This window comes from Eleutherodactylus coqui, chromosome 10 (genome assembly GCF_035609145.1).
Source record: "Eleutherodactylus coqui strain aEleCoq1 chromosome 10, aEleCoq1.hap1, whole genome shotgun sequence".
In the NCBI taxonomy this organism is placed as follows: domain Eukaryota; kingdom Metazoa; phylum Chordata; class Amphibia; order Anura; family Eleutherodactylidae; genus Eleutherodactylus; species Eleutherodactylus coqui.
This window is the reverse complement of record NC_089846.1, coordinates 84,606,305-84,618,438: the sequence shown is the minus strand read 5'-3', so window position 1 is coordinate 84,618,438 and position 12,134 is coordinate 84,606,305. Positions and strand designations below refer to the sequence as shown.

General features: G+C 42.1%; 1 protein-coding gene across 5 annotated transcripts in view; it reads left to right on the top strand.

The window, feature by feature from the left end:
- The first annotated feature begins 405 nt into the window (after positions 1–405).
- Positions 406–12,134, top strand: part of PCDH19 (protocadherin 19) — a 193,254-nt gene continuing 181,525 nt past the window's right edge. For 2 of the 5 annotated variants that reach the window (XM_066581431.1, XM_066581430.1), the window contains exons 1-2: positions 406–3,491; positions 8,205–8,319. In XM_066581431.1, coding sequence (XP_066437528.1) covers positions 1,333–3,491; positions 8,205–8,319 — 2,274 coding nt within the window. In that variant the 5' untranslated portion in view covers positions 406–1,332. Of the gene's footprint in view, positions 3,492–8,204; positions 8,533–12,134 lie in introns of all 5 variants that reach the window. The other 3 variants (XM_066581429.1, XM_066581427.1, XM_066581432.1) reach the window with 2 other exon arrangements.

Genomic DNA, 12,134 nt, shown 5'->3' with positions numbered 1-12,134 from the left:
AGCAGAACACAGCGTGATTGTGAAGCTGCATCAAGGAGCCTGCAGGAATGCACAGCTTATCAATGTATCTGAGCACAGGGGAAAGAACATGGAGCAAAGGGATATCAAAGGAGGAGCAGAGATCCAACATGAAACAGTGAATTGCAGAGAGAATCCCCCGTAGCAGCAGCAGCAGCAGCGGCAGCACCTTGGACAGCTCCTCCCTGCAGCTCCACTGCTGCTGACTGCTGAAGTTTTACTCCCCTGTACGAAATTTGAAGCTCCCCAGCTCCAATGAGAGAACCTCACACCCCCTCCTCCCCTAGCAGACTGTGATAGGCTGCAGCCTGGAGTATCACCCCCTCCCTCCTGTCTTCTCTCTCCGTCTCTCTCTTTACAGACTGCACTGGCAGTAGTTAGCAGCGGCAAAGCGAGAGAGACAGCTAGGTGCCTATATCTACTCAACTACACGAGAGGCACACAGGGATATGAAGGACTCCAAGAAGCTCTCTGCCAGAGGATGTACTGAGACTGGGACCCCACTTGGATTGTAAACTACTTGCTTTCTATTTTTTTGCAAGAATTCCTGAAGGAAAGAGGCTTCTGATGGGATCAGAGGCTCCTGCAGGAGTCATCTCCGTCTTGGACATTATCTGGAGATTATCGAAAGTCTTCTTGCTGCATCCATAGTGGATTTATTTGCTGCTTGGCTCCTGCAAAAAAAAAAAAAAAAGGAGGGGGGACTCTTTGCAGCCCACCTGCTCTTCTATCGTTCACACTTTGTGGAGATCATAAGCAAAGGTGGGACTTGGAATTTTCTTGGCTAATGCACAATTGCAGATACAAAGAGCTGCGTAAATGAATGAACGCTACTGAGACTTCCATACTAATTATTGCAGCCCTGTGTGGCTATGGATCAGATGTGGATGAGGGAGGTTTGAGGCTCCGATTTGCCTCTGCACTGACTTCCTGACATGGTACCTCCACATCGATGCAGCAGCCCCTTGCTCATTGAAGAATGAAATGACTGCAAGTCATGAGGACGCGTTTAAAGTGCCCATCCAGTGCCCTCTGATGCCTGCTTCTCCCTGAGACATTGCGCATGCAGAGCAGGTGGCAGGGTCCACACTTCATGTCGCTTTTGCATTCTTGCATTGGTCTTCAGAGGAGCTGAGACTGCACCACAGCAGGAGAGAAGAAGCCAAGTTGAGGAGACCTGAGGTGGACCCCCTCCTGCATCCCTAGCCGGTACCCTGATTGTATATATGTGTGTTCTGCATCTTTGCTGTATCCATTCCCCTGCCTGAGGTTGTTCAGCCCCTGATTTCACACTTTAGGGGAGAGTAAGCGACTATGTGGTTGTGCATGTGGAAGGAGATGGATGTATTTCATATTTTGCTTTTGCTGGCTGTGTCTTGGACACGAACCCGAGCCCTGATCAACTTGAAATATACGGTGGAGGAGGAGCAGAGAGCTGGCACTCAGATTGCCAACGTAGCTAAGGACGCTAAGGATGCAGGCTTCGTCCTGGACCCCAGGCAGCCAGCCTTCAGAGTGGTCTCCAACTCAGCCCCCCACCTGGTGGACATCAATGCCTCTGGAGTGCTGGTCACCAAGCAAAAGATTGACAGGGACCTTCTCTGCAGGCAGATGCCCAAATGTGTCATCTCCCTGGAGGTCATGTCCAACTCCATGGAGATTTGTGTCATTAAGATAGAAATCAAAGACCTGAATGATAATGCCCCCAGCTTCCCCACTGACCAGATTGACTTGGAGATCTCAGAGACTGCCAGCCCTGGAACGAGAATCCCTCTGGAGAGCGCCTATGACCCCGATTCTGGTAACTTTGGGGTGCAGTCTTATGAAATCACCCCCAATGACCTGTTTGGCTTAGAGATTAAGACCAGAGGGGATGGCTCCAGGTTTGCAGAATTGGTGGTGGAGAAAAATCTGGACAGAGAGACTCAATCTCATTACAAATACATCATCACAGCTCTGGATGGGGGAGACCCCTCCAATTTCGGAACGGTGGAGCTGAATATTAAGGTGATAGACTCCAATGATAATAACCCAGTGTTTGAGGAGCCTGCCTACACAGTCAATGTCCCTGAGAATGCCCCCCTCAATTCCATAGTCATTGATCTCAATGCTACAGACCCTGATGAAGGCACCAATGGGGAGATTGTCTATTCCTTCAACAGCTATGTGTCTGACAAGACCAGGGAGCTCTTCAAAATAGACCCCAAGACTGGAGTGATCACGGTCAGTGGAGCCATAGACTATGAAGAAGGGCATGTGTATGAGATTGATGTGCAAGCCAAGGATCTAGGACCCAACTCCATCCCTGCTCACTGCAAAGTGACTGTGAATGTCTTGGATGTAAATGATAATGTGCCTGTCATCAACTTGCTCTCGGTGAACAGTGAGGTGGTGGAAGTGAGTGAAAACGCCCCCCCTGGCTATGTCATAGCTCTGGTTAGGGTCTCAGACAGGGATTCAGGCATCAATGGAAGGGTTTTGTGCAAACTTCTAGGGAATGTGCCCTTCAGGCTGCAGGAATATGAAAGCTTCTCCACAATCTTGGTAGACGGCAGGTTAGACAGGGAGCAGAGAGATCAGTACAATTTAACCATTCAGGCCAAGGATGGTGGGAACCCCTCTCTGCAGTCCACCAAGTCCTTCACAGTGAGGATCACAGATGAGAATGACAATCACCCTCATTTTTCCAAAACCTTCTACCAAGTGATCGTCTCCGAAAACAACACCCCAGGGGCCTACTTATTGTCTGTGTCAGCCAGAGACCCCGATTTAGGATTAAATGGCAGTGTGTCCTATCAGCTTGTTCCTTCCCAAGTGAGAGACATGCCAGTCTTCACCTATGTGTCAATCAACCCCACCACTGGAGACATCTATGCCCTGAGGTCATTTAATCATGAACAGACAAAGGCTTTTGAATTTAAGATTTCAGCCAAGGATGGGGGAACCCCACCGCTCCAGAGTAATGTCACTGTCAGAGTCATAGTGGTGGACGTGAATGACAACACCCCAGTGATAACTGCCCCACCACTAGTCAATGGCACCTCCGAGGTCTACATCCCCAGGAATGCGGGCATGGGCTACCTAGTGACTGTGGTAAAGGCTGATGACTATGATGAGGGAGAGAATGGCAGGCTGTCTTATGAGATTACAGAAGGGGACAGGGGCTTTTTCGAAATTGATCAAATTAACGGGGAGATCAGGACCACCAGGACATTTGGTGAAAACTCAAAGACCACTTATGAATTAATTGTAGCAGCTCAGGATCATGGAAAACCTTCCCTCTCTGCTTCCGCCTTGATTTTAATTTACCTGTCCCCGGCCCTGGATGCCCAGGAATCAATAGGATCTGTCAATTTATCCCTGATTTTTATTATTGCCCTGGGATCTATTGCCGCTATTCTTTTTGTCACTATGATCTTTGTGGCTGTGAAATGCAAGAGGGACAACAAGGAAATAAGGACCTACAACTGCAGGTAAGGAGCTACCTCCAATGTGCACCTATAGGCTCATCATTACAGATAGGATGTCACTGAGAACATCATGCAGAACATAATATGTTGTGTGACATTACTAGTCTAAATGCAACATAGCTGCCGTATCTGTTAGTTTCCTCTGTTACAATGTATCCCTCCCTCTGCAGTGATATTTTCACTATACTGCATTGGATTATTTTCTTGCAGGAATTAAATCCATTGATTAAGAACTTTATATTCCCGGCAATGAAAAAGTTAAAGACTGATACAGAACTTTGAATGCACCGCAGCATTAGGCCTCTGGCACGCTAGCATTTTTTGTCAGTATGTAGTAAATTTCAAAATGGGACCGCATACGGACCCATATTATTAAATATGGCAACATGCACTAGCGATTTTTTTTTCACGCAGACACGAGCTGCGTAAAAAAACGAATCACACACACTATTCTAATCCATTCTTCGGACGAGACCCACCCATTCAAGTCAATGGGGGGGGGGGGGGGGGGGGAGAAAAAAAGGACAGAACATATATGCCACCTGTGTGCTGTCCGTTTTTTTAAATGATGTAGAAAAAAATAATTGGGTGTGTTTCAGTTTTTGTTTTCTGCACGTAAAAAATGCATGACATATAGAGAAAAAAATAACTGACACACGGACCAAATACAGAGGCCACACGGAGCTACGCATCTATGAAAAAATGTCCGCTTTTGCGGACATAACATTGATTTTTTTTTTTTTTTTTAATGCAAGTGCACCTAGCCTTAGAAATGCACTAAGAGGATGGAGAGGGGGCATTTGCGCAGAACCGGACTAGATTATGCATAGTTTTAAGACATACAAATAAAAAGTAACTCTTGCAGGTGTCTGCAGAGGAAATAGCCGGTCACTAGTCCTTTACGGCACAGAGCTGTCAGTTAATGTAGGAAACAAGTTGCACTTCCAATTTTTTACCATTAGGTGGCACTGTGAGCACAAAGAATGCACAAATGCAGCGGAGTCATGTAGGCTAGATGTGAATCACAGTTGGAATTTGAAAGAATACAGAATTAAATGAAAACATAATGATTTTTACATTTCAATGCATCCCTTCCGAGGGGATCACATCAAAATCCAGTCTATTTCCTAGCCCTGTCCCCCTTTATCAGTCCCCTTGAGTAACAGCAAAAATATATATTTTTTTTTTAATTGCAACTCCCCCCCTCCCTTAAAAAAAAAAAAACACAGTTAGAGGCAGATTAATTATTGATTCGGTTCTTATCAGCTTATGTCAGATTTTTAAGCGCTTATTTCTATCACACAAATTGCAAAAAGCGGCAGCTCTGCAGGTGGAAAAACCAGCAGGATGAGGTGGGGAGTCCACTTTGTAGGACCACGGGGGCTGCTGAGGAGGATGCTACATGCTATAATGGAGTGTGGCAGTCTTATGAAGCAGTCATAGCCATTTCTTTCCTTTACCCTATTGTCAGCGTAACAAAAAAGTTTGGTAGACAAATGCTAACCCCACATGAATATCAATCAGCTACCCTGTGGGGCAGCTGCAGTGCCTAATATTCTGCTTAATCTTGTTACTGGAGAATGGATATGCTTTCTTCTGATATTCATTAGCGCATATCTTGAGGAACGGTCGTCATGTGCTTGGGAAATATAGAGTTTTATGTATTTTAGGTCATTTATGTGTCATTGGCAAATGCCCGAATATTCATGCAGCATGTGCAAAATCACAGAATAGATAGATAGATAGATAGATAGAACTACAACTTCCATCATGTCCTGATATCGAATACAACATGCTAGGATTTGTAGTTCTGCAACAGATGAAAGACCACTGCCCTATGTTGCTCTATGCAGTTTATTTCCTATCCACTATAATAGACACAGTCCATTTTCTCTATGCATAATTATATCCATTCCATGTCTAGTGTATTAGGTCCATTTTGGTCCAGCATGGAAATCAGAGGGTTAAAAAAGTCCATAGGGAAGTAAGATGAACAGCCCGTTTTCCATATGCATAATCATATGTGCTCCCTACATAGTAAATTAGGTCCATTTTTGCTGAACACGGAAATCAATGAGTTAAAATTGACTATAGGAAAGTAAGGTCCACATAGGTGTGTGTGTATATATATATATATATATATATATATATATATATATATATATATATATATATGGCATATTTCATTACCTATATGTCTATAGAGAGGAGAAGGGTTAACCCTTGGTTTACTGCAGCAGAAGAGAACGCTATCCAGACTTCTTGTTGTATAGTCTCAGCAGTTGAATGAAGATAGGAAGGGGATGGGAGGGGGAGCACAGATGTAATGAGTCAGGGAGCAAAATATGTTACACCCCAGTTGTGCAAACATCTGCCTCTGTCCAAATACACAAGGCTCACTGCAGAGCCATCGCTGATCTATTGCTGATAATGCAGAGAGAGGATCTGTCAGGTCTGGGAGTCATAGAATAGAGAATTGTTTCCTGCTTGGGTGACTAATATGTGTAAAGTATGGTGTCTGCATGCACTGAGGATGGCAGGGAGGTGAACCATACACTGTCCATTGTGGAGAATCTCATTTTAGACTATAGGACCCCCCTTCACCCTCCATCTTCCTTTCATGGAAAACCAACAATTTTATGAAATTCAATCAAAATGAAAAAAAAAATGATAGACAGGTGAAAATTAAAATTCCTCCCCTCTCTCGTCAAATCTTCATCTGTATTTTTCCTTTGCAGCTTAGAAGCTGGATGACTTTTCGTGGTTCCTCCGATGCCAACCCTGCTATTTAATTCTGTGGTTTTATTTCCGTCATGATGAAAATGTCATTGGGACTGAAAGTATAAATCCATGTCATATTTTTTAGTTTTATGTGACATTTCCAATTGCGGATCGTGGTCCCCATTCATTATCATCACTTGTAGGATAAAAGTGACTCTGGAATTAACCCTTCCTGGCCCACGCAGTCTCATTGACGTTACCAGTGAAATATGAACCTCATGAGAAACTAGAAGTAAATCTGCAACATGCTAGATGCCATTAATATAGGTGCCACGAATCATAACCGATGGCAAATATTCCATATAGAATTCCAGTATTGTCAAACCTAGCAGCTAAATTATATGGAGGGAGTATAATTATAAGCCCGCAGTCCTTGATCGAAAACATATAGAGAGGGATAATCACATTGATTCACCCCCGGCCTTTGGAAGAGGTGCAGTTCCGTAATAAATTGGAGGCATCTGCCCCTGATGTGTGATATTTGCAATGGCAAAAGACATGGCAGACTAGTATCTATGGCTTCTTCTATATGCAATGACTGGGTCTTAAGGTTGGAAGGTTGCTTGCCTTCTTCTGCAGTATGTCTTTGGTTTATGCACTTAATTATCTGTATTTTCTACTTTGGATTTCCATCTCTCAGTCATTGGGGTTGTTTAGCTATCACATAGCTCCTCACGCTTCAATGCTTGCAAGAAAAGAGAAGCCTTAGGTGAGATGTGACTGCTCATTGACTAGTCATTTGAAATAAAGATTCCCCGGCATACTCTTCTAGTAGCTCCCAATCAACAAAGCTCTGTAGTATGTTCTCTATGTTCTAGCAGGCAGTGCAGGTAATCATCATACACATCCTCTTGTCACAACCGAAATGCGTTAGAATGGTGACACATTCCTCCCTCTGATCATGCAGATGTAGCAGAGTTGAGTTTCGTGGAGCTCATAGTGATAGCATGAAGATATGGTAAAGATATCAATCTGCAAATACCCTATAGAAGTGCATGAGAGCCATCAGGTAGGTTGGAAATAGGTTGCTATCGTATCATAATGTGCAACTTGTATAGCTTAGTAACGAGTAATGACAATGTATGCCCAAATTCATATTATGGATAAACAAGGTCAACTCTGCTCCATCTGCATTTTACAGTCAACTCTATCATGGAAGGCTAAACAAATGGCTAGTGCATTACCACTTTTACATTTAGCACCATTATTGCCTTCATTTTTGGTCAAGAAGGGGTCAATCAAGACATACGTAGTAGAATCTCTGCAGCAATGAGCTAGAGCCGTGTCGTTCTTGGAGTTGTAGTTCAACATCAAAGAAGGCATCCACTCCTAGAGGTCTTGTATTAAAGCCTGGGTAGACATTCTGTATAGTTCTCATCCACCGTAGAGTTAAAGGCTGTTACCATCTCATTAGAGCCTATAGTCTAAATCTATAAACTACATACTAATTAGCAGGCTGTAAAATGTATCAGGGATGTAAGGAATCAAAAAGAATCTTCAATGTGAAGATAAGGAATGCCATAATTAATAGATTCCCGTATAGAATGTCGTAAGATTTGACTGAATCGCATGCAATTTCAAGGGATTTTCAGCTGCGCAGCTTTGTAGAGACGTTTTTCTGCTCGAAAGACTGAAGACCAAATTAACCCCCCCAGAACTTCCAATTAATATTCTGGAAATCATGGGTTCATGACTCCTTACATGAGCATAATTAGAGGATGAAGTGAAAGACACTTGTAAATCATCGCAGAGTATCAACCTCTGGTTTGGAATTACATAGAATGAAACTGGGAGAAGGATATGGGGTTCGATATGTCTTTATATCTAGAGGTTAGGGAATTTTCTTCTGCATTCATTCATGTTGGGTTGCCTTGTATTACACAGTGCTATGATAAAACATGCATGTGTTTGCACCTTATTAATGTTGTCTTGCAGAATAGCCGAATACTCCTACGGACACCAGAAGAAATCCAACAAGAAGAAGAAAATCAGCAAGAACGACATCCGGCTGGTGCCTCGTGATGTGGAGGAGACGGATAAAATGAACGTGGTGAGCTGTTCCTCCCTTACTTCATCACTAAACTACTTTGACTACCACCAGCAGACCCTTCCGCTTGGCTGCAGGCGTTCAGACAGCACCTTCCTCAACGTGGAGAACCAAAACACAAGGAATGCAGGGTCTAATCATGTCTACCACCACACCTTCACCAACCAGAGTCCTCCTCAACCCGACCTCATCATCAACGGGATGCCTCTTCCTGAGGTGAGTACACTGAGCAACCACCTTCTCTTCCGCTAGCCCCTTGAGGTCTATAGCATAACCAGCATAGCAGGTGAGATGCATTATGGATCATACATAGTCTTCGAATCTTTAATAGCCAATGAAAATTATATTAAGTCAACCACGTATCTTATTTTTGTGCATTTGCTCTTTCATCATGATCATTTTTGGTCAGTGACATGATAGAAACTTCTTATGGTTGACTTTTTGGATGCAGCATCAGGTGACACATGTGAACCATAAATCTGTTGATCGGATCTCTTATGAATCTTATTGTACATTTTGAAAAGCATTATTGTAACTATCATTGATTATATCACATGGAGTGATCACAAGAGTGAATATGAAATGGTAGCAGTCTGATTTTTTCCTCTATCCAACATGATCTATGAATATGTGAGCCTTTAGACACTTTGACTTTGTTAGTGGTGATAGAAACAGTGGAATAATCAATGCTGGAAGCAATAATGAAACAGTGATCCATAAGTTCCAGGTTTCTGAGTACACATTTGAGTAAGGCTTGAAAGGATTAGCACCATTCTACATCTTCAACAAAGTTTATATTGATCCATGTTGTCAGATTTTGGGTCGATTTGACATCTTCATTAAGCGTCTGATGAAGGTTCCACATGAAGCCGACATGTTACTTTATCAAATATGGTAATTTTTTTATAGGGCGGGTGTTGCTAAGTTTAAACTGAGACTTAGCGCATAAAGAAGAAGCTTTGTGCCACAATTGGTTTATCCTGCAGTAGCTTTTCAATGGCTTTTGTTGTGTTAAAAAGAACAACAGCTTTTCAGTTGTTTAAAGGGGTATTGCCATCTCAGCGTTTCATGGCCAAGATGGGAAAACCCAGCCCAAGTGGTCGGAAACAGTTGAGTGTTTCCACCCAGTGTTGTTTCTGTGGCTCTGCTTGAAGAGAACTATGGACGCAGTGTAGCTCAGCATGCTATGCTATTACCATAGCTCCCATTTACTTTAACGAGAGCTACAGAAATAGCAATAGGCTGAAGTGCTCAGCTGTTTGGCCGGTAACGATAGCGAAGGTTTCTCATCTCAGCTATGAAAAGACGAGATAGGAATACCCCTTTAAGATAAGATGACTTGTTGCAGAAAGTTAATCTTTGCTACATTTGTACATGGTGCTGCTCTTCTTACCATGTATGTTCCTTGGATGTTGAGGGTTTTTTTGAGCGATGTATAACTGATGTTTCTTAGATATTTGAGGTGTTGCATCGACAAAAATGTTGGGCATTGGAATTTATCATCCCCGATCCCTCTTTACCCCATCATCATCTGTTAGGGTGAAGTTGGGAAGCCCCTGTAAACAATAGAGAGTGGCCTAGTCCCACTGTCATCAGTGGATTCAGACAGCTAAATACATATATGTATGGGGACTTTAGACCTCATGCACATGGATTCTTTCAGTTGCCTGGCGCTTATACCTGGCAGATGGAGCCCGCATGGTTCCACAGTATACAGCTGTAGAGGCTCTACATTCTGCTACATCGGGCTTTCATAATATGGCATCCAATGAAACATACCACATATGAACTCAAGAGAAAATACAGAGGCATATCAATGTATGGATCCATATACTATACTTCTCTTCTTCTCTGGATGCCAAGTTATGACCCCATGCAACTTCTATGAAGTCATAAAATTGCTGTATACATAAGGACTAAGAGTTTTCAAAAAGACTAAACTTTTTGTAGGCCTTGAATGTTGGTCATACCACCAGTAAATTCTAAAGTTGCAGGTCCCTGTAGGTTCTCTATAGGTCTACAGAGGAATAACAACGTCTAGTATTGCACCAAACATAATTAGTTTTATATCTTTTCGATGGAAACGTCAGCAATCTATCACAGGTTGAGGTTTTGTTGTTTTTAGTTCATCATTGTTTCATCTGTTGCCCCAATGAGTGACACAGAAGAGAGTTTCTTCTATTGTCTATGCTCTGTCAGTAGCAGATGTGACTATTAGATGAAGGATCACACTTTGAGAGCTTGGGCCAATTAGTTTCTGTAGTCAGCTGGCTTATAAAATGTGTGAACTTATCTTTTATCAGCTGTACCAAGCTCTTTTCACACTTATAATATGACTAAAGAGTTTTCTTGTGTTAAGTCAAAGACAAGTGACAATAGTTTCTGCGCTACTACCAACACATGTGCCAGGGTTTGTTCAGACCTAGAATGTACCAGGCTGTTCTTCTCTGTAAGGTCTGACTCACATTCTTTAGGTCTAAACAGACATAAATGAGTTCCGATGCACAAGAGGATATTAGTGGATTTATATTACCCTTCACAATGGCCTCATATCCGACCATAGATTCTAAGTCAATGGCTCCACCCTCCCAACACTGTGGGCAAAGTAAAGAAGCGGCCCGTAACGGCCAAACACATCATTTCTTTAGCCTCTAATGAATATTGGAATAGGGATATATATTATTTATATATCGTCTTTTGTTATTGCACTTTTTTGCTGCATTCCTTTCTGTATACAAGGTCCAATGGACTACGGAGTATTGAGAATTATACGGGAAATTCTGTAAATAAATAGGTGTTCTATTGCTTTAAGAGTATATTCCCATTTTCCATTATCAACTCAATGTAGTGTTGTGGAGTGGGTGAGTTCATTCTTAAACACTTCAGTCTTTTTTTTTTCTTTTAGATCCTTTTTATTTTTGACTTAAATACGTGTATTTTAGGCTGATAATCATATTTGCAATAGAGTTTGATTAACAATTTAGCAGTTTTTCTTCTGCAACTTCTGCATATTACTTTATATAGAAACTGCAGTCTAAGTCTCAATAGGAGATCCATCAGTGGGCTGGGCTGATGCATAGTTTTGCTCTTTTCTCTCCTCTTCTGCACTTTTTAGCTGCTAATGTATGACCACAACACAGACAAACTTTCATAAATTAGCTTAAAAGAAGATGCAGGCAAACAGAGCAGAAGCAAACTAAGCCATTAGTCCAACACACAGAAGGATTTCCTATTGGACTCAGTCTGCAGTTTCTATACACAGTGATATGTAGAAGCTGCAGAAGACAAACAGTGCAAAATTAAATCAAACCCTGTTGCAAAAATGATTGCCAGCCCAAAATACACGTATTAAAGTGAAAAAAGTGCCCCCTAAAAGTGTCCATACTCTTTAAACTGTGAGTTTCTTGTAAGGGTTTCAAATTTGCAATATTTAATCATTTCCGTTAATACATATAATTATTCAGCATTAGGACAAAATGTAGGATTGCTTTTTATAGGAAGAAGAAGCGGTCTTTCAGTGTTTGGCATAATGGAACTCCCCCCTTCCCCCCGACCTGGTCATACTGGAAGTTTAGATAATGGGTTAACAGACGCTTGCATTGTCTCATTATACAAGGAGTGAGCTGTAAATAAAGATCACTCCTTGTATAATGAGACAATGCAAGTTTGCAATGTAAATTAAGTTTCATAACTCAACGTTTTTAAGATCTCTGCTTGCTGTCAATGAATGGAATGGTCCTTGCTTATTGAGAGGAGAATGCAGTATAGGGCTTATATTTCTCACAGCTGAGAGTCTGATACAATTGTATCCAGTCTAG